We start from the raw sequence: 18,398 nt of genomic DNA on the forward strand, positions 1-18,398 counted from the left end.
AGCTGGAGAGAATTAGAAGAAACAAAATAAGCTTGAAGGAAATAGGCAAGTATTGGGTGAGTTCACCTTTGTATGCAACATAAGGATATGAGATTGATGGACTTGCCGAATAAAGTGTGAAAAGCCTGAATGTTGAGAATCGAGCTGAGGCTACTGGGAAGGAGGTGACAGGGTTGAGCTAAAGTACTGGGGTGTGTAAAATAGTGTTATCGGGTGGAGAGAGAGTACAGTGGGCAAGGCTCTTGCCTTGGCGTATGCTGACTCGAGTTTGGTCCTCAGCATCCCATAGGGTCCCCTGAACACCCCCAGGAGTGTTTCCAGAACACAGTCAGGAGTTACCCCTGAGCATGCCAGGTGTGGCCCCCAAGCAAAATAGTATCAGTTCAATGTCGTTTTCAAGCTACTATTAAATCGGTAGGACATAACACAATAGCTTGTTGGACTTCTTACCTAATAACTGGAAAATGGCTCAGTGGTTTTGGGACCTGGGGTACCCAGAACAAACCCCACAGAGAGACTGTGCGGGAATGTGGACATACATGCTTGCATACGGCCAGCGACCAACTTCATTTACATTTCTGGCATGGCGGATTATCCCCTGAGCATCACTGCGTGTGGCCCCAAAACCAAAAAGGAAAAAGAAAAACTCTCCCGGGAAACGCAGGGTTCTGAGCATTGAGACAGTGAGAGCTGCCGAAATTCTCTGACCAGGGTGCCCACAGTGAGATGTGTTTTTCTCTGCTGACCTCATGTATACCCGTCAGAATGTGAAGTCAAATACAGCTTTCCCACAGACACACTATCAGTCCATCTAGATATCTTCAGTTCTATTTGGGTGCAATTTAAAATGCTAGCCCCGGGCTGGATTGTAGGCACTTGTCTTCTTATGACTATCCCCAGTACCACTTATGGTCCCACGAGCACTGCCCCGGGTGACCCTACCTAAGCGTTGCTGGATGCCCCCTTGGCCCCCAGTAAATGTTAGCTCCAACCTATTAGATTGGTTTTCTTTTCTTTTCTTTTCTTTTCTTTTCTTTTCTTTTCTTTTCTTTTCTTTTCTTTTCTTTTCTTTTCTTTTCTTTTCTTTTCTTTTCTTTTCTTTTCTTTTCTTTTCTTTTCTTTTCTTTTCTTTTCTTTTCTTTTCTTTTCTTTCTTTCTTTCTTTCTTTCTTTCTTTCTTTCTTTCTTTCTTTCTTTCTTTCTTTCTTTCTTTCTTTCTTTCTTTCTTTCTTTCTTTCTTTCTTTCTTTCTTTCTTTCTTTCTTTCTTTCCTTCCTTCCTTCCTTTCTTCACAGGGGTCACACCCGGCAATGCTCAGGGCTGATTCCTGGCTCTGCACTCAAGAATCACTCCTGGTGGTGCCTGGGGAACCATATGAGGATGCTGGGATTCCATCCCAGGTCAGCCGCATGCAAGGCAAACGCCCTGCCTGCTGTACTATTGCTCCAGCCCCAGGTTTTATTTTCTTTACCTGCTGTTTGGAAAACACCAAGTTCGGTAACCCTTCAGTATGCCTAGTTTCTGGCTTGGTTATAGTTGAGGTTTGACTATACTTATATGTAGGAGGTGAATCTCTGAAATTGTGGGCGAATGAAGCCCAGGACCTCAGCCATGCAAACTGTGTGCTTTACCTCTATTTTTTTTTCTTTTTTGGTCACACCCGTCGATGCACGGGGGTTATTCCTGGCTTTGCACTCAGGAATTACTCCTGGTGGTGCTCATAAGCCCATGGTCATATGGGATGCTGGGAGTCAAACCTGGGTCGGCTGCATGCAAGGCAAACGCCCTACCTGCTGTACTATCACTCCAGCCCTGTGTTCTACTTCTAAACTTAAAAGATCTTTTTAAAAGAATTCCCTAGAAGGGTCTTTTTACAAGCAGAGAAATATGATTGAACTTGAGTAAGTTTGGTTTTGGGTGATGGTTTAAGCATTTTTTACCATTTTAACATAGGAAATAGTCTTGACACATTTTTTTTTGTGTGTGTGTGTCATACCCGGTGATGCTCAGGGCTTATACTCAGGAATGACTCCTGGTGGTGCTCGGGGACCCTATGGGATGCCGGGGATCGAACCTGGGTTGGCTGTGTGCAAGGCAAACACTCTACCCACTGAACTGTAGCTCCGGCCCTACGTCTTGACACTCTTAACTGAAGGTGGTTCAGATAATGTAGAAATCAGGGAAGGAATCACTCATTTGACCTATGAGCATAATTAACGGCAAACTCTGAGGACGGTTGCCTTTAGGAGTATTTCACTTCTTCCCCACCAGCAGGAACTGTGTTCCCTATTGTGGGGGGCACCTCCATGCTCGCCCCACCCTGGCCCTGCTGCCTGGCCTCCCGAATACAAGTTGAAGGAGCTCTTGGGGGGTTCTGCAGGCCGGGACCTTCCAGGGGAAGGTGCCAATGGGGTCATTTGCCGTTTGTTACCTTGTTAACCTTCTCCCTGGGAGAAGCTCCAGGTCTCTCTGGGGGGGTGCCTCGAGAGGACTTGTTGATTGTTGATTCCATTGGGGTTTTGGTGATTAAAAACAAAAAAGCTAGCCACTTACAGTTTCCTTGGCAGGGGCAGTGGGAGGGGGCTGGACGCGAAAGGATTGCAACACCTGCTCCTTTGATTTTAAAAAAACAGGGATTTTTGGTTTGGGGGCCACACTCAGTGACACTCAGGTCTGACTCCTGATTCTGCATTCCGGAATTACTCCTGGTGGTGCTCGGGGAGTTTATGGGAGGTGGGGGATTGACCCTCGGGTCAGCCAGCCGGTGTGCAAGGCAAACACCCTCCCTGCTGTGCTATCCCTCCAGCCCCAGCACCTGGCCTCTTCAGAGGCGAGACTTAGGACCAGGGCCTTGGTGAAGGTGGCAGGGCACTAAAGCGTGCCAGGCCAAGACTGGAGAGAGAAGACAGCATGTAGGATAGTTGCCAATGCACGCTGCCAACCCAGGTTCGAACCCCGGCATCCCATAGGGTCCCCCGAGCACCATCAGGAATGATTCCTGAGTGCAGAGCCAGGAGTCAGCCCTGAGCAGTGGCCCAAGAACAAAAGTAAAAAAGACTGCTGGGCCTGCAAGCACCACACCTAAGGAGGGAGGGGGAGGCTCCTTGTGCAGGCGGTCCCAGCCTGATGGGTGTGGGACACCCTCGAACCCCACGCTAGATGTGTGAGCCCCGCCATCACGACAGCCCCCACATTAAGCAGTGATGAAAGGAAGAGGAAGCAGTGGGGGAGGGGGTGTCAAAACACTGTCTGCACACACCTATTTCAGACGTGCAGACGGCTCACGTTTTAAAGGTCGACATAGGCCAGTGGGTGAAGATTTGCGGCTGCAGAACGCAATACCTGCTCTTGTGCCTGTTTGCCCCTAAGAACTGGATTCTGACACTCGCCAAGTGGGACACTGTCTCAGCCGACAGCCTGAGCACCCGGCGTGGGGATGGGCTTAGGGCCACCAGGAGGCCGGGAGCATCAGGTCCGCTCACAGCCCCATCAGAGAGGACCATGTCAGTCTGAGCAGGGGCGTGAAAAGGGCCGGGGGTCTGCCGAGGGGGAGCAGTGACCCACGCCAGGAGCCCTCAAGGCCGTTTAGAACTACTGAGGCAGGATTGTCCTAACATGGCTGGCTGCCATGATTGTTCCCGAGGCTAGGACAGAGACGAGGGAGTGGAACAGTGCCCTTGGGTAGGGGACCGTCACAGTGACAGGCAGAATAAAACGTTTCTTCCATCTCCTGACCCCGTGCACATAACGCCCAGTGAACACGAAGCTGATTGAGTCTCGTGATCCAAAGGTTTGTCAAGAATTCCGAAAGGGAAATTTGCTGTGAGAAGGTTCCTGGGATTGGCAGGTTCAGAATGTCATTTTCTATCTTGTGTCTCTACCGCAGATAGAGATCAGCATTACCCAGAATCCTCTGTGGCAGGACGACTTTATACTCTTATTTTTCACTACTTCAGACGTTCGAGTTACTGAGAATTCAGTTTTTATTTATGTGGGCTACATCTAGTAGTATTTGTTAGAACTTAAAAGCGTTTATATAAAGCTATTTATATTAGATATTCCATCATTTATTTATTTCTGGTTTGGGGATCACACTCAGTGATGCTCGGGGGTTACTCCTGACTCTGCATTCAGCAGTTACTCCTGGTGGTGCTCAGGGACCATACGGGATGCCAGGGATCCAATCCGGGTCAGCCACATGCAAGACAAATGCCCTGTCCATTGTCCTGTCTCTCCTGCCCCAAGACATAGAATGTCTTAATATACTGTGGAAATTGTTTGGCTCTCCGGGGTTGGGGTGGAAAGATTGGGGCCAGACCCAGTGGTGCTCACGGGCTAGACCTGGCGCTATTCAGGGGGCCACAGGTGGTACTGGGGATCGAGTCTCCTGCATGAAGGCCAAATGTCCTAACCTCCCAAAGTATATGTTTTAACTTCAAAGATACCCCCACTGCATATATATTTCAGTAATTCCTTCTCAGACCAGCATAGGTGCTAAATTCAGAGTAGAAAAAGATCTTACGCATATCTAGTATAATCACTTTGGTGACTCTCTTTCTTTTCCTTTCTTTCCTTTTTTTTTTTTCTTTTTGGGTCACACCCAGCGATGCTCAGGGGTTACTCCTGGCTTTGCACTCAGGGATTGCTCCTGGCAGTGCTTGGGGACCATATGGGATGCCGGGGATCAAACCCGGGTCGACCACGTGCAAGGCAAACGCCCTCCCCGCTGTGCTGTCGCTCCGGCCCCTCTTTCCTTTTTTTTTCTTCGGCCACACCTGGTGGTGCTCAGGGATCACCCCTGGTGGGGGTTGGGGGATCCTCTGGGCTGCCGAGAATCGAACCCTGGCCGGCCGCATGCAAGGCGAGTGCCCTCCCTGCTGTACTATCACTCGGACCCTGACTTTTGTGACTATTTCTGGCTTATGCAACTGCATGACAGGGACTTAATGCCTCCTGTTTGGGAGAACAGTGAGCTGGCGTTTGGAAATTGAATTGGAAATTCATCTTTGGGGAACCAGCAGTTTGATCCGTGGGTTAGGACCTCAAATCGGCTCCAGACTGGAGTGTTGGCAGCTGTTGGCACCTGGACGGTGCTTGAAGCCCTGGGCATGGCTGAGGCCCTCCAGGGCGGGTCGGGTGTCGTGGCAGGGCCCTCAGTCAGCACTTTTGAGCCTCCAGATTCCAGAGCGAGAACAGCTCTGTGTCAGGAAAACCCCAGAGGAGTGGAACGCCCAAGTGTAGACGGGTGAGGTGAGGGGAAGGAGCGTTTCAGGAGTGAGAGATGCTGACAAAATGCTCACCAGGGTTGGGGACTCGGTGGTTTTAGGGAGAACTTTATGGGTCACACCTGGCGATGCTCAGGGGTTACTCCTGGCTCTGCACTCAGGAATCGAACCCGGGCCAGCTGTGTGCATGGCAGCACCCTCCCCACTGTGCTATCACCCTAGCCCCAAGAAGACTTGATGAAGAGTAAATCTCACAGGAGGAAACTCTCGGAAATGCGGAGAGACTCCAGAGACACAGGGGAGGAATTAGCGTTGGTCTAAGTTTCATGAGAAGCCGGTGATGGGGAGATTTGAACCAAGAAGGATTTTTTGAGTCCTCTTCCTCTTATGCTGCTGTCCAGTTCTGGTCTCGCTCGATAAACACTTAGCCTGAATCCAAAATGAAATTTCCAGTTTGTTGGCCGTGTTCTGTTTTCTATGAGATGTTGTCACTTCTTTTGTGAGGTAAATACTTGGGAAGTAAAGCCCTGTTTTGGTTTGGGGCCACATCTGGGGGTGCTTGGGTACCACTCTTGGCTCTGTGCTCTGGGGTACTGTGCAGTGCTGGGGATCAGCCCAGCTTCCTGGATGCAAAGCTTGGAGGACCATATGGGGTATCAGGGATCAAACCTAGGTCATCGGTGTGCACAGGAAGTGTTGTATCTGCCATACTATCTCTCCAGCCCCTTTCTTTCCATCATTTAAACGGGATTCTTTTATGTCACCTGTTACAACTGTAGTGAAATTGTGCTTTCACTTTCTACTGGCAAGTTAGGGTCATCTTTTGCAAAATTTGGAAGTTGATTGTGTTTTCCGTAATGCAGATGGGGTTCAAATGCAGTTACTCTCGTCTTTAAGAAGCTTAGAGGAGACCCAGCGCAATAAAATGATCTAGATTTTTATCATTGGTTTCTGGACAAACAACGTGAGAGCATCTGAGAGAAGTGGAAGTGGCCAGCTTTGATCCTTGGAAAGTACAGATGCGGGCTGGAGCGATATGACAGTGGGGAGGGCGTTTGCCTGGCATGTGACTGACCTGGGTTCGATCCCCGGCATCCCATAGGGTCCCCCGAACAACGCCAGGAGTGATTCCTGAGTGCAGAGCCAGGAGTCAGCCCTGAGCATCTCTGGGTGTGACCCCAAAAGCCAAACAGACAAACAAAGCGCAAATGGCAGAGCCCTGCCTGATTTTGTCCCTCCCTTCCTGCTTGTCTCACTGTTTCCCCTCCAGCCCTCAGGGCCTTCTGTTTTCTGAAACTCCTTCGTCATCATGTCTTCATTGGGAGGCCATGACTCGTTATTGCTTCGTTGCCTGAGGTACCTGTCCGGACTTAGCTCACTCCTTCTTCTTTTTTTTTTTTTTGCTTTTTGGGTCACACCCGGCGATGCTCAGAGGTTACTCCTGGCTCTGTACTCAGGAATTACTAATTACTCCTGGCAGTACTCGGGGGACCATATGGGATGCTGGGAATCAGACCCGGGTCGGCCGCATGCAAGGCAAACGCCCTACCTGCTGTGCTATTGTGCCAGCCCCACTTAGCTCACTCCTTTAGGTCGTAGACGAAATGACTCCCTGTCTCCCTCGCAGGTGACCGAGTTCATGTGTTGTGTGCCGCTTTTCCCCACCTGCCTCCATGCCGTTCGTCAGACGTGTTGATTGTTAAGCCTCTGAGCCAGCCCCCTGACTCCCTGGGCGTGGAGACTGCTCTGGTCACACCCGTGCCTACTGCTCAGCGTGGCTCATTCCGTCTCCCTGCTGGGCACCCGGCAAATACTTGTTAGATGAGTAGATGGCATGTGTCAGGGAGAAAAAAGGCTTCGTGGGAGCATGGAAGAATACAGAACGATGTGGCAAGGAGGGAACCGAAAGGCGTTCCTGTCGAGGGGTGCGAGGAAGCCCTTTCCTTTGGGGTGTGCTCGATTGTGGCTTGTGACTCCAAGACGCTTTCTCCAAAGGAGCCAAAGGAACCACAGTGCCACGTCCCCTAGCTCTGCCGTTACATCCTCAGGAGTCCCAGTGCCCGAATGTCTGTCTTCACCAGCACTGACTAGCGTCTGTCTCAGGGCTTTATTTCCCAAGGGAAAATGCAGGTGCTGGGGCTGGAGCGAGAGCACAGCGGGGAGGGCGTTTGCCTTGCGCGTGGCCGACCCGGGTTTGATTCCCAGCATCCCATAGGGTCCCCCGAGCACTGCCAGGAGTGATTCCTGAGTGCAGAGCCAGGAGGAACCCCTGAGTATCGCTGGGTGGGACCCAAAAGGAAAAAAATGTGTGGGTGTTGGACCATCAGAAACTAGGAAAGGGGACGTACAGCTTTCAGAGCTGGCGGTTCTGGCCCTGTTCAGTGACCTGGCGGTGTGATTTCTTGCAGGTAAAGTGGCAAGATGACGAGCAGCAAGTCAAAAGAGGTGCCTTTGCCCAGCGCACGCAGCGTGCAGAGTAAGGAGGCCGCTCAAGGTAGGGCTCGCTTCCAATTGCTCACCTTCAGTCCCGGGGTTATCTGGCGCCCCGGTGGTATGTTCTAGGCTGATTAGTGTAAGGAAACGGCATATGCTTATTTCTAAAAACGGGATAAGTAATATTTCGAGGGCTGGAGAAATGGTCCAGGGGTTCCGGTCCATGCCTTGCTCACGACTCACCCCGCTTTGGTCCCCGCCATCACGTGTGGGGTGTGGGCCCCTCGGCACTGCCAGGAGGAAGCCCTGAGCACTATGTGGGTGTGGCCCAAAACCGAAAGAAGGAAAACATGTTTAATTATTTTTGGAGGGTCACACCCTCTGCACTCAGGAATTATTCCGGGCGAAGCCGGGGGGACTACGTCTGATGCCAGGGATCGAACCCATGTGGCCGAATGCGGGGCAGATGCCCGACTCGCTGTACCCGCTCAGGCCCCAACATGTTTAACTTTGATTTGAAACGCAGCTAGTGTCTTCCCTTCGTGGGCAGCCTGTGGCAGGAGGGAGGGGGCCCAGGGCTGGCTCAGTGGCACGTCCCTGTGTCACAGCCCAGTGCCCACGTGTGCGTGTGATTCGGGTGGCTCTCCCGACCTCTGGGCATCTCTGGTGCTGGAACAGGAGTCCGTGACCTGCAGACGCTGCTGCCAAGCCTGTGCCAGAATAGCTGCGGGAAGGGGCGGCCCCTGTAAATGCCACGCTCAGTGTGTGGTGCCCAGTCATTGCCGCAGAGGTGACCGTCAGGGGCACGGGGGTGGGGGAGTGGACTAAAGGATCCTGGGATGTTGTCAGAAGACGCTGCTGGGGCCAGGGGGAGCACTGAGCAGCAGAGCAAGTGTGTGAATGTGTAAGACCCTGGCTTTGACCCACTAAATACGGAAAAGGAAACAAGTTTTTGAAATTTTCACACAATTGGAAACTGATTTTTTTTTAATTGAATCACTGTGAGATACACAGTTCGAGTTATTCACGATTGGATTTCAGTACTGTAGTGCTCCAATACCTGTCCCTTCACCAGTGCACATTTCCCACCACCAAGTCCCCAATTTTCCTCCCGCTACCCCCTGCCCCCCGCCTGTCTATGGAAGATGGTTTTCTTCTCTCTCCCCCTCTCTCCCTCCCTCTCTCCCTCCCTCTCTCTCTCCCTCTCTCTCTCCCCCTCTCTTTCTCTCTCTCTCTCCCTTTCTCCCTCTCCCTCTTTCCCTCTCTCTCTCTCTCCCCCTCTACCTCTCCCTCTCTCCCTCTCTCTCTCTCCCTTTCTTCCTCCCCTCCTCTTTCCTCCTCCTCCCCCCCTTTTCCTTTCAGGCATTGTGATGTTTGTGGTACATGTCCTGAAAGATGATTATGTTATAACAGTTAGAAATTTTTTGACTTAAATAGTATGACTCCTAATGAAAAATAGACATATAGGGCACAAATAAATATAAGTGATGCTCTGGCTGAATTCTCATTCTCTTCTCCTCTGAGCCACACTCCTCCCCCTGGCACCCCCACAAACCCCCACTCCCCATGTATTTCTTTTTGGCTAAGGATGTATTGGAGGCGACTTGCCTTCAGGGTCTTTGTCCCTGGAGGCCTGTTAAGGCATGAGAATGCACGTGCGGGAGGTCATTGGCTGTGGGGGTGTCTGGAAATCAAGTCACAGGAGTTTCAGTCTCTCGTGTACGCCCCAGGGGCATTCATGGCTCTACACTCTCCCAGAGGCCTTTTTCTGAGAGATGAGGTCTGTTTCACCCCTGTCTCTGCTGCCAGGTGGGATTCTGGGGTAGTTTTCTCATCTTTTCACCTCGTAATGTCCATACAGTGTAATGCAAAATTTTGCGTTGGTTCAACTCCTTGAAGTAAACTAAGAAGTTACTGGTTGGTGGGAATGTCAGTCCCTCTGCCTTAAGGGGAAATGGGTTTCTTTCTTCTTTTTTTGGGGTGGGTAGGGGCCCCACACTGGTGGTACTCAGGGCTTACTCCTGTCTCTGTGCTCATGGGTCATGCCTGGTGGTGCTCAGGGGACCATATGGGATGCCCTGGATCGAATCTGGGTCAGCCACATGCAAAGCAAGAGTCCTACCCACTGTATTATATTATTGCTCCGGTCCCTGGTCTTGGGGTTATTAGTTTTCTTTTTTTTCCTTTTGGGTTAGATCCAGTGATGCCCAGGGGTCACTCCTGGCTCTGCACTCAGGAATCACTCCTGGTGATGCTCAGGGGACCATATGAGATGCAGGGGATTGGATTGGATTGGACCCAGATCGATTGCATGCAAGGCAAACGCCCTACCTGCTGTGCTATCGCTCTGACCCCTGTTTTTTTAAATATAAGGCTCACCCCTATATTGGAACCCTCAACTTTATGGGGTGGGGGGAAGCATGTTGTGACTCAGTATGACACCTCACTTCCTGAGAGGTGCCTCTGCCCCGTGAAGCATGTCTCAAACGTGTGAGTCCATCTGGGGTCTGTTAAAATGCTGGTGCGGGTCCCTTCAGAGATTCTAATTCAATAAATGTCACTTTCCAGCAGATATAACCTCAACTTGGGATGCACTTTATCAAACCAAGGCTGCTGTAAGTACCTGCAGCTGCTTTCTCTCTCTCATTCCTTTCTAGTATTGCTTTTCCTGTTGTGATTGAATTAGATAGAATTTTTTTATACTGCTTTTTATTTGTATGTGTGGTGGTGCTGCTGCTGGGTTTGCTCTTCTCTGTGCTCAGGACTTACTCCTGGCTCTGTGCTTGGCGGGTGGACTGTGGGAACCGTATAGGGTACCAGGGCTTAAACCTAGGTTGCCCACGTGCAGGCAAACTCTGTCCCCTATCTGCTTTTATTAAAAAATAGGCCACAGCTGACAGTGCTTGAGGATCTTGGGCCTCTCAGTGGTGCTGGGAGTGGGGGGCATTAGGATCATGCCAGAAGTGGTGGGGATTGAACCCGGGGCCTCAGGCCTGCTTGTCATGTGCTCTGCCACTTGAGTGATCTCCCTGAGTTACATCCTAGGCCACTGCCCCATACACAAGAAACTTGTTGTACACATAAAAGACTTTAAAAAGTTGAGGGTCTGGAATAGTCTTACATTTAATGCAGGAGAATTATGTTCTCCTGGACTTTTTCCCATGTAAATTGTGTAACTGTAATGATATGCAGCATATAATGTTGAGGATTGACTACTTCAGAGAACTCAGCTTACCTGTTGATAAAAACAAGCATCAGTTGGTGGTCGGGGAAGTGTATAACGTTGTATTTCAGAAGCATAAAACTGCATACTTTTTATTAAAAATGGATAATCGGTCGATACAAGAAATAGCTCTTGCTATTTTTAGAATCTGTTTTATTTTGTTGACAAAACTGGGGTAACGCTGAATTACCCCAGTAAACGTTCTCATAGCTAAAGTGATAAAGGGAAAAAGGAAATTGCAAGAAAGCATTCCTGAGTTTTCCGCTTTGGAGGAAGGCATAATTTTACAAAATTACGTAGCTCAGTGGTAACTGGGTTATTTACAGAATTAATGTGTTGTTGTGATGGTGTTTGTGCTTTAGCTGAGACACATCGAGAACAAATTGGAAGTAGCCCCGACAAGCACAGCTGTGTTTGATCCTGTCATGGACACCAAGAAATTGCCAGCAAGTGCAACTCGAAAAATCAGTAGGAAAGGTAGGACTGCAGTTGCTTTCAAAGATAACACGTATTAATTGAAAACATTTTTATTAGTTTTATTTCCCGTTTAGTTTTTGTTTGGGATCCACTCCCTGTAGTACTCAGGGCTGACTCCTGGCTCTGCGCTCAGGGATCACTCCTGGTGGGGCTCCACGGACCACATGGGGTGCCGGGGATCGAACCTGGTTGGGCCACTTGCAAGGCAAACCCCCTTCCCCTGTACTATTGCTCTCTGGGCCTCATTTTTCTTTATTTTTCTTCTTGTTTTTGGGGGACTACAGGACTTACTCCTGGCTCTGTGCTCAGGGATCATTCCTGATAGTCTCAGGGAACCATAGAGGAATCAAACCCTGGTGGGCCGCGTGCTAGGCCAGCGCCCTCCCACGGTGCTATTGCTCTGACCCTTTGGTTTTATTTAGTATAGTCCCATTAAGCCCCAGCTTGCTGCTTTCGTCAGACTGTGTTGTCAGAAGCATTTCATTCCTTTTTCTTTTTTTGGTCACACCCGGCAGTGCACAGAGGTCACTCCTGGCTCTGCGGTGCTCGGGGGACCCTATGGGATGCTGGGAATCGAACCTGCATCGGCTGCATGTGAGGCAAACGTCCTCCCCGCTGTGCTATCGCTCCAGCCCGTCATTTCCTTTGCTTTGAGACCGGATGGTCAGGAGGCGGCCAGGCTGCCGTGGCTGTAGATGATGCTCCGCCTGCTTTAGCAGCGACTCGTGCTGCAGGCACTGCTCACACCTGCTTTTTTATTTAGTGATCAGAATTTAATTTTGAGTCTTTGGAGTTCTCGGGTCCTCCCTCCTTCCCTCTCCCTCCCTCCCCCCTTTCTTTCCTTTCTGCCTTCCTCCCTCCTCTTGTCTGCCTGCCTTCCTGCCTTCATCCCTTTCTCCCTCCCTCCCTACCTCCCTCCCTGCCTTCCTCTCTCCCTTCTTTTCTTCCTTCCTTCCTTTCCTTCCTCCCTCCTCGTGCCTTCCTTCCTTTTCTTCTTTTATTCCTCTCTTCTTCTCTTCCTCCTTTCTCTTTTTTAACTTCACAGTTGGATTATATTACTTTGAAATTTTGTTGGTTTAGTGAGATTCGTATTTTCTGTTGGGGTTTAAAGTTTTAATTGGAATATATTTTATAGACGCTGTCAGACATTGACACGAAACATTTTCTTTTTACTCATCATATACTTAATTCTGTGGTCTTTAAATGGGCCAGCCCTTCCAGATTCAGACTTTTCACCCAAACCTTTTTTCCCTTAAGCCTGTGTGTTTGTTGTTTTTATCTGATACATTTTTTTTTAATTTAAATTTAATTTTTTTTCTTTTTGGGTCACACTCAGCAATGCACAGGGGTTCCTCCTGGCTCTGCACTCAGGAATTACTCCTGGCAGTGCTCAGGGGACCCTATGGGATGCTGAGACTTGAACTCGGGTTGGCCGCATGCAAGGCGAATGCCCTACCAGCTGTGCTATTGCTCCAGCCCCTGATACATATTTTTGAGTGAGAGTCTTTGCCAAGGGGGGATTTTGTATGTAAAATTTTATTTCCCATAGTGTGCTCAGACCGGGGTCTTTCTAGACTGAGGACCTTTCATAACTTAACCTGAACATTTCCTTGTACTGAGAGACGCCAGGAGTGGTAGACGCTTCAGTTGTCTTCTCAGGTGCTAGCGGACGTTGGCGACATGCCGTGTCCTCACAGCTTTCCTTTTCCTCCAGATGGCAGGTACCTGGATGACCCCTGGGGCACTGCTCCAGCCTCCAAAGCTTCCAAGTCGCGGAAAGAGAAATCCCGCAGCCCGCTGAGAGCGACCACACTGGAGAGCAACGTGAGGAAAAGCAACCGCGTGGAGTTCCGCGAGCCTTTGGCGTCCTACAGGTCAGGAGGAGAAAGAAGCCGCCCAGCAGGGCAAACCAGGGGACTCAGAAATGAGCATGACTTGGTTTCCAAGTTTTTCATGACAGTCTGATCCAGTAGAAAAATTTGAGGGCCTGGAGCAGCAGCACAGCGGGGAGGGCGTTGGCCTTGCATGAAGCTGATCTGGGTTCAATCCCCGGCACCCCATAGGGTCTCCCGAGCACTGCCAGGAGTAATTACTGATTTGCAGAACCAGGAAAAAAAAAAAACCAAAAAGGTTTTCTCTTTTTTGGGGTGGGATGTATTCAGGGGTGCTCAGTGACTATTCCTGGCTCTCAGAAGTAGTGGTGCTCAGGCTACCAGATTGATAAATTTGAACCAGGGTCAGCGGGCTACCAGGCAAATACCTTAACCCCAGACTCTCTGACTCAAGATTGACTTTGTACCCTTTTTGTTGTTGTTCAGGTATTTGGGAAGGAAGAAGCTGTAGTAGTGTTTACCCCAGTGTGCCACCATCGTGATAACACAATATGTGTCCTGCATGACTTATTCCCACTCTAGAAGTGCGGCTTTCTTTCCTTATGTCTCAGGTTAAAAGCCTTCTGCATCATGATTTCTGTATAGCTTAATTCTTTTCCTTTCATTTATTTATTTATTTACTTGCAGTACCATTAGTTACCCAAAATTTATTATTGAAAATATAATTTGGTTTTTATTTTCCTTTATTGTCAGTGATCCCTTTCAGGAACTTAGTACAATGTTCAAGACTGATGCTTACATGCTTATAATAGGAATCATACAAAATGCTTTGCATTTTTTCCCCCTTTTTTATGCTTTTTGGATCATACCTGGTGATGCTCAGGGTTATTCCTGGCTCTGCACTCAGGAATTACTCCTGGTGTTCTGGGGACCCTGTGGGATGCCGGGGATCAAACATGGGTTGGCTGTGTGCAAGGCAAATGCCCTCCCCCTGTCCTGTGGTTCTAGCCCCAGACACCTGCTGTTTCTATCCCCCTTCTCTCCTCCAGTCTCTGTGACTGTCTTGTGTGTTGCCAGAATACCCAATCTCTTACTCTGCAGCAGCATTTTCCTGTTGTATAATTTTGATTCTGGTTACATCACATTATTTTATGTTGGGCTCTGAATTTGTCTTAAGGCATTCGCTTTACATGTGTGCCATTCACTGTGTATTCCATTAATATTGCTCCCACATCTTATTGCAGAAAGTTAGTTCCGGAAGATTAAAACACTGTATCGTGAACCTCCTGATTTGTTATTTATGATGCAGTGCATATTTCATGAGTCTCTGTGAAATTACTTTTGGGGGAGCAGATGTCAGTTGATCTTCCCATTTTAAGACTGAAACTGGATATAGAACCGACTGTTTTATGCCTTATTTTTTTCATACATCTGCTAATTTTAGACCTGAATTATTTAATTAGAATTAAACATGAGAGTAAAATTGGGGGCCGGAGCAATAGTTCAGAGGGTAGAGCACTCCCTTGCACGAGGCCGATGTGGGTTCAGTCCCCAGTACCACATATGGTCCCTGAGCCCCGCCAGGAGTGATCCTTGAGCACAGAGCCAGGAGTAAGCCCTGAGCATCGCCCAGTGTGGCCCTAAAGCCTAAGAGTAAAACAAAACCCAAAGTCAGAGGGGACTCCAGTCCTCTGGGTGATCCCCCTGGTCACTGATGTTTTCTTTATGATCCTGGATTTTCTTTATCTTCATTAACCTCCTAAAGTACCACTTTTCCTGAAATGCAGCCTAATGAAGTGTAAAATAGTCTGTGAAGTAAGATCTTGGGGGGGGTGGTTGGGTCACACCCAGCGATACTCAGGTAACGCAGTGCTCATGGGACAATATGGGATGCCAGGATTGAACCCTGGTCGACTGCGTGCAAGGCAAACTCCCTGATTTACCATTGCTCCAGCCCCTAGATTTTTTGTATATTATCTTTCCTCACTTTATTTCTTCTCCTGGTCTTTTTCGTTGTTTGGCGCACTATTTAGAAGTTACAAGACATGCCATACCGTTTTGTCCCTAAGACTTCATAGAGGAGAGAAAAATATATTTTGGTGATGGGTCCAAACTCATACTGTATTCCCATTTTCTGGAATTTTTAAGTTCACCTCTAAAATCTTCTGTATGTTTCTAACTTTATGGTATGTGCATTATGGTTTAGATTATTCAGTATGTAGCTTAATAGAAGGGGCATTGAAAAAAAAGAAAAAACAGAAGGGGCATTGAACACTGAGTTTCATTATTAGTTGAGTGTGATTATTGGTTATTTGATTATTTTTCAGCGACTGGAATTTGCAGGCTTTAGGGTTCCCTGAGTATTCTCCACTCAGTTTGGTTTGCGGACGGTTTCAGCGTAGCGGCTGACCGTACTGTCCATTTCAAGCTTCTCATTTCGCAAACAGGGAAATCCACGGCCCGCCCTCCAGCGGGAGCCCCAACCCGGTGGAGCTCAAGCACGGCTGCTGTGTGGGCGCGTGCAAGGACGTGGGCGAGGCCGGGCACCGGGCGCGCGGCAGCCGGGAGGAGTGGCCGGGCCGCGGCTGCGACGTGGACAGCGCCCACCCGTCCGTCCTCCACGATACCGTCATTCACTTCCTGAACGATCGGCCGGCGATCGCGGCCCTGCAGAACCCGGAGGGCGCCACCGGCCTGGCCGCTCTCACGCGGGCGGAGGAAGACGGCCCCGCCAGGGCCCTGGGGAGCGAGAACGGCGCCAAGGCCGCGGGCTGCAACGGGGTCCCCGACGCTGAGTCGAAAGGGCAGCGGCTGGCGGACTCGTCCCCCTCCTCCACCAGCACGGCCAGCTCCCAGAGGCTGGAGCTCCTGAAGCGGCGCCAGCATGACGTCAAGCTGGAGCGACTCAAGGAGAGGATCCGGAAGCAGTGGGAGCATTCGGAGGGAGTCGGCGGGCAGGGCCTGAACCTGCGCCGCCTGGACCACCCGGTGATGCTGGTCAACGTGGACAGCTCTGTGACCGCCAAGGTTCGGAAGGTGGCCACGGCGCCCCCGGCTCCAATATACCGAGGTGGGTGACGTGCTCGTCTCCTTCTCCACCCCTCGGTCTTCCCAGGATTGTGTTGGGGGGTGGAGGGTGGGAGGGTTGTGACTCTAAAGTCAGAGACATAAGAAACTAATTATGTGTGCGTGCGTGCGTGTGTGTGTGTGTGTGTGTGTGTTGAAGAGGTAAGTTCTTAGATGTCGCTGAAGAGTGTGACCCACCCACCCCCAAATAAAGAAGAAACCTGTATATATTATATATTACATGTGTGTGTGAGTGTTAGTATATCCATAGGGCAGAATATTATTGCACAATAAAAATAAATTCAGGGGGCTGGAGCGATAGCACAGCGGGTAGGGCCTTTGCCTTGCACGTGGCCAACATGGGTTCGATTCCCAGCATCCCATAGGGTCCCCTGAGCACCGCCAGGAGTGATTCTTGAGTGCAGAGCCAGGAGTAACCCTTGTGCATCGCCAGGTGTGACCCAAAAAGCAGAAAAATAAATAAACAAACAAACAAATAAATAAATGCAACCTGATACCTGTGTCAGGGCAAATAGACTTTGAAAAACATGCACAGTGTAAGAAACCAGTCCCAGGGCTGGAGCGATAGCACAGCGGGGAGGGCGTTTGCCCTGCACACGGCCGACGGCCGACCCAGGTTCAGTCCTTGGCATCCCATAGTGTCCCCCGAGCATCGCCAGGAGTAACCCCTGTGCATTGCCGGGTATGACCCAAAAAGCAAAAAAAAATAAGAAGAAGCCAGTCCCAGGTGACAATAGATCCCATCTATTTAGTGTCTAGAGCAGGAACGACCTTGGGGACAGAAACTAGGTGGTTGCTGGGGAGAGCAGAGCAGTGTGGGCACACCCTATTGAGGCAACACGCAGAGGTCACTGCTGGCTCTGCACTCAGGAGTCACCTATGGGATGCCAGAGATCGAACCTGGGTCGGACTCATGCAGGACAAATACCCTACCCGCTGTACTGTTGTTCTGGCCCCAGCTGTTGGACATTTTTTTTTTCTTGGCTTTTTGAGTCACACCAGCAATGCTCAGGGGTCCCTCCTGGCTCTGCACTCAGGAATTACTCCTGGCGGTGCTCGGGGGACCCTATGGGATGCTGGGAATCGAACCCGGGTTGGTCACGTGCAAGGCAGACTCCCTCCTCGCTGTGCTGTTGCTCCAGCCCAACAGTGACTTTCATGCTCTGTTCATTCCTTCTCGAGAGAGGCCTGTCCTAGACTTCATAGTAAGATCCGCTCTGTGTGATGGTTCACCACGCAGGGTTCAATACTTCAGAGACCAAGATCCGGACGCCCGATGGGAAGGTGTGGCAGGAGGCCGAGTTCCAGAGCCTGAGCCGAGAGCTGTGTCGGGACCTGGCGCGGCACCTGGCAGGTGGGAGCCCCCACGGGCCCCGAGCGGTCCCTCCTGCGCGGTCTGCTTCCGCTCTGGAGGCAGGATTGTCGCCCAGCGGAGGCGGGTCTCCTGTCCTGGCGGGGAGCTTCTTACTAACGGGGTGGAGTGAGCTTTCCCTTCCTGAGCCTCCAGGGCTAGATGAGACAGAAATGAGGTGGCCCGTCTGTTGCACGGAACATAGCAGCGACTCCCGGTTTACTTCCATTCCACTTCTGCAATCTTTATGTATTTAGTTTTAAATTAGTTTTAAATCTAATTCTTTTTTTTGGGGGGGGGGGAGGGTGTTTGGGCCATACCTGGCGATGCTCTCGGCTGATTCCTGGCTCTGCGCTCAGGAATCACTCCTGGTGGTGCTCTGGGGACCGTATGGAACACTGGGGGTTGAACCAGGGTGGGCTGCATGCAAGGCAAGTGCCTCTGCTGCACTATCTCTCCTGCCCGTTTCTGCAATCTTGAAAATGGGTAGGAAGGAAGGAGGAAGGAAGAAATGGTCAGTAGTGGTACAGGCGTTATGAGGACAGAAAGAAAGATGCATGTTCTTCGTATAGGAAGGGCATGTCGGGTAAGGGCGTCTCCGTCTGACTTTGCACTTTTTATTCGGTGATGCTCAGGGCTGACTCCTGGCTCTGCACTGGGGAATCACTCCTGGCAGTGCTCGGGGGACCCAATAGGATGCTGGGGATCGAACACAGGTCAGCCACATGCAAGGCAAACGCCCTCCTCGCTGTGCTATCGCTCTGGCCCTCCT

The 18,398-nt window shown here is 50.3% G+C and overlaps 1 protein-coding gene across 4 annotated transcripts in view; it reads left to right on the forward strand.

Moving 5' to 3' along the window:
- Positions 1–18,398, forward strand: part of CEP350 (centrosomal protein 350) — an 89,848-nt gene that overhangs the window by 10,246 nt on the left and 61,204 nt on the right. For 2 of the 4 annotated variants that reach the window (XM_055119862.1, XM_055119865.1), the window contains exons 2-7: positions 7,632–7,717; positions 10,225–10,271; positions 11,242–11,356; positions 13,071–13,230; positions 15,636–16,258; positions 17,516–17,629. In XM_055119862.1, coding sequence (XP_054975837.1) covers positions 7,645–7,717; positions 10,225–10,271; positions 11,242–11,356; positions 13,071–13,230; positions 15,636–16,258; positions 17,516–17,629 — 1,132 coding nt within the window. In that variant the 5' untranslated portion in view covers positions 7,632–7,644. The remainder of the gene's footprint in view (positions 1–7,631; positions 7,718–10,224; positions 10,272–11,241; positions 11,357–13,070; positions 13,231–15,635; positions 16,259–17,515; positions 17,630–18,398) is intronic. The other 2 variants (XM_055119864.1, XM_055119866.1) reach the window with 1 other exon arrangement.

This window comes from Sorex araneus, chromosome X (genome assembly GCF_027595985.1).
Source record: "Sorex araneus isolate mSorAra2 chromosome X, mSorAra2.pri, whole genome shotgun sequence".
NCBI lineage: Eukaryota > Metazoa > Chordata > Mammalia > Eulipotyphla > Soricidae > Sorex > Sorex araneus.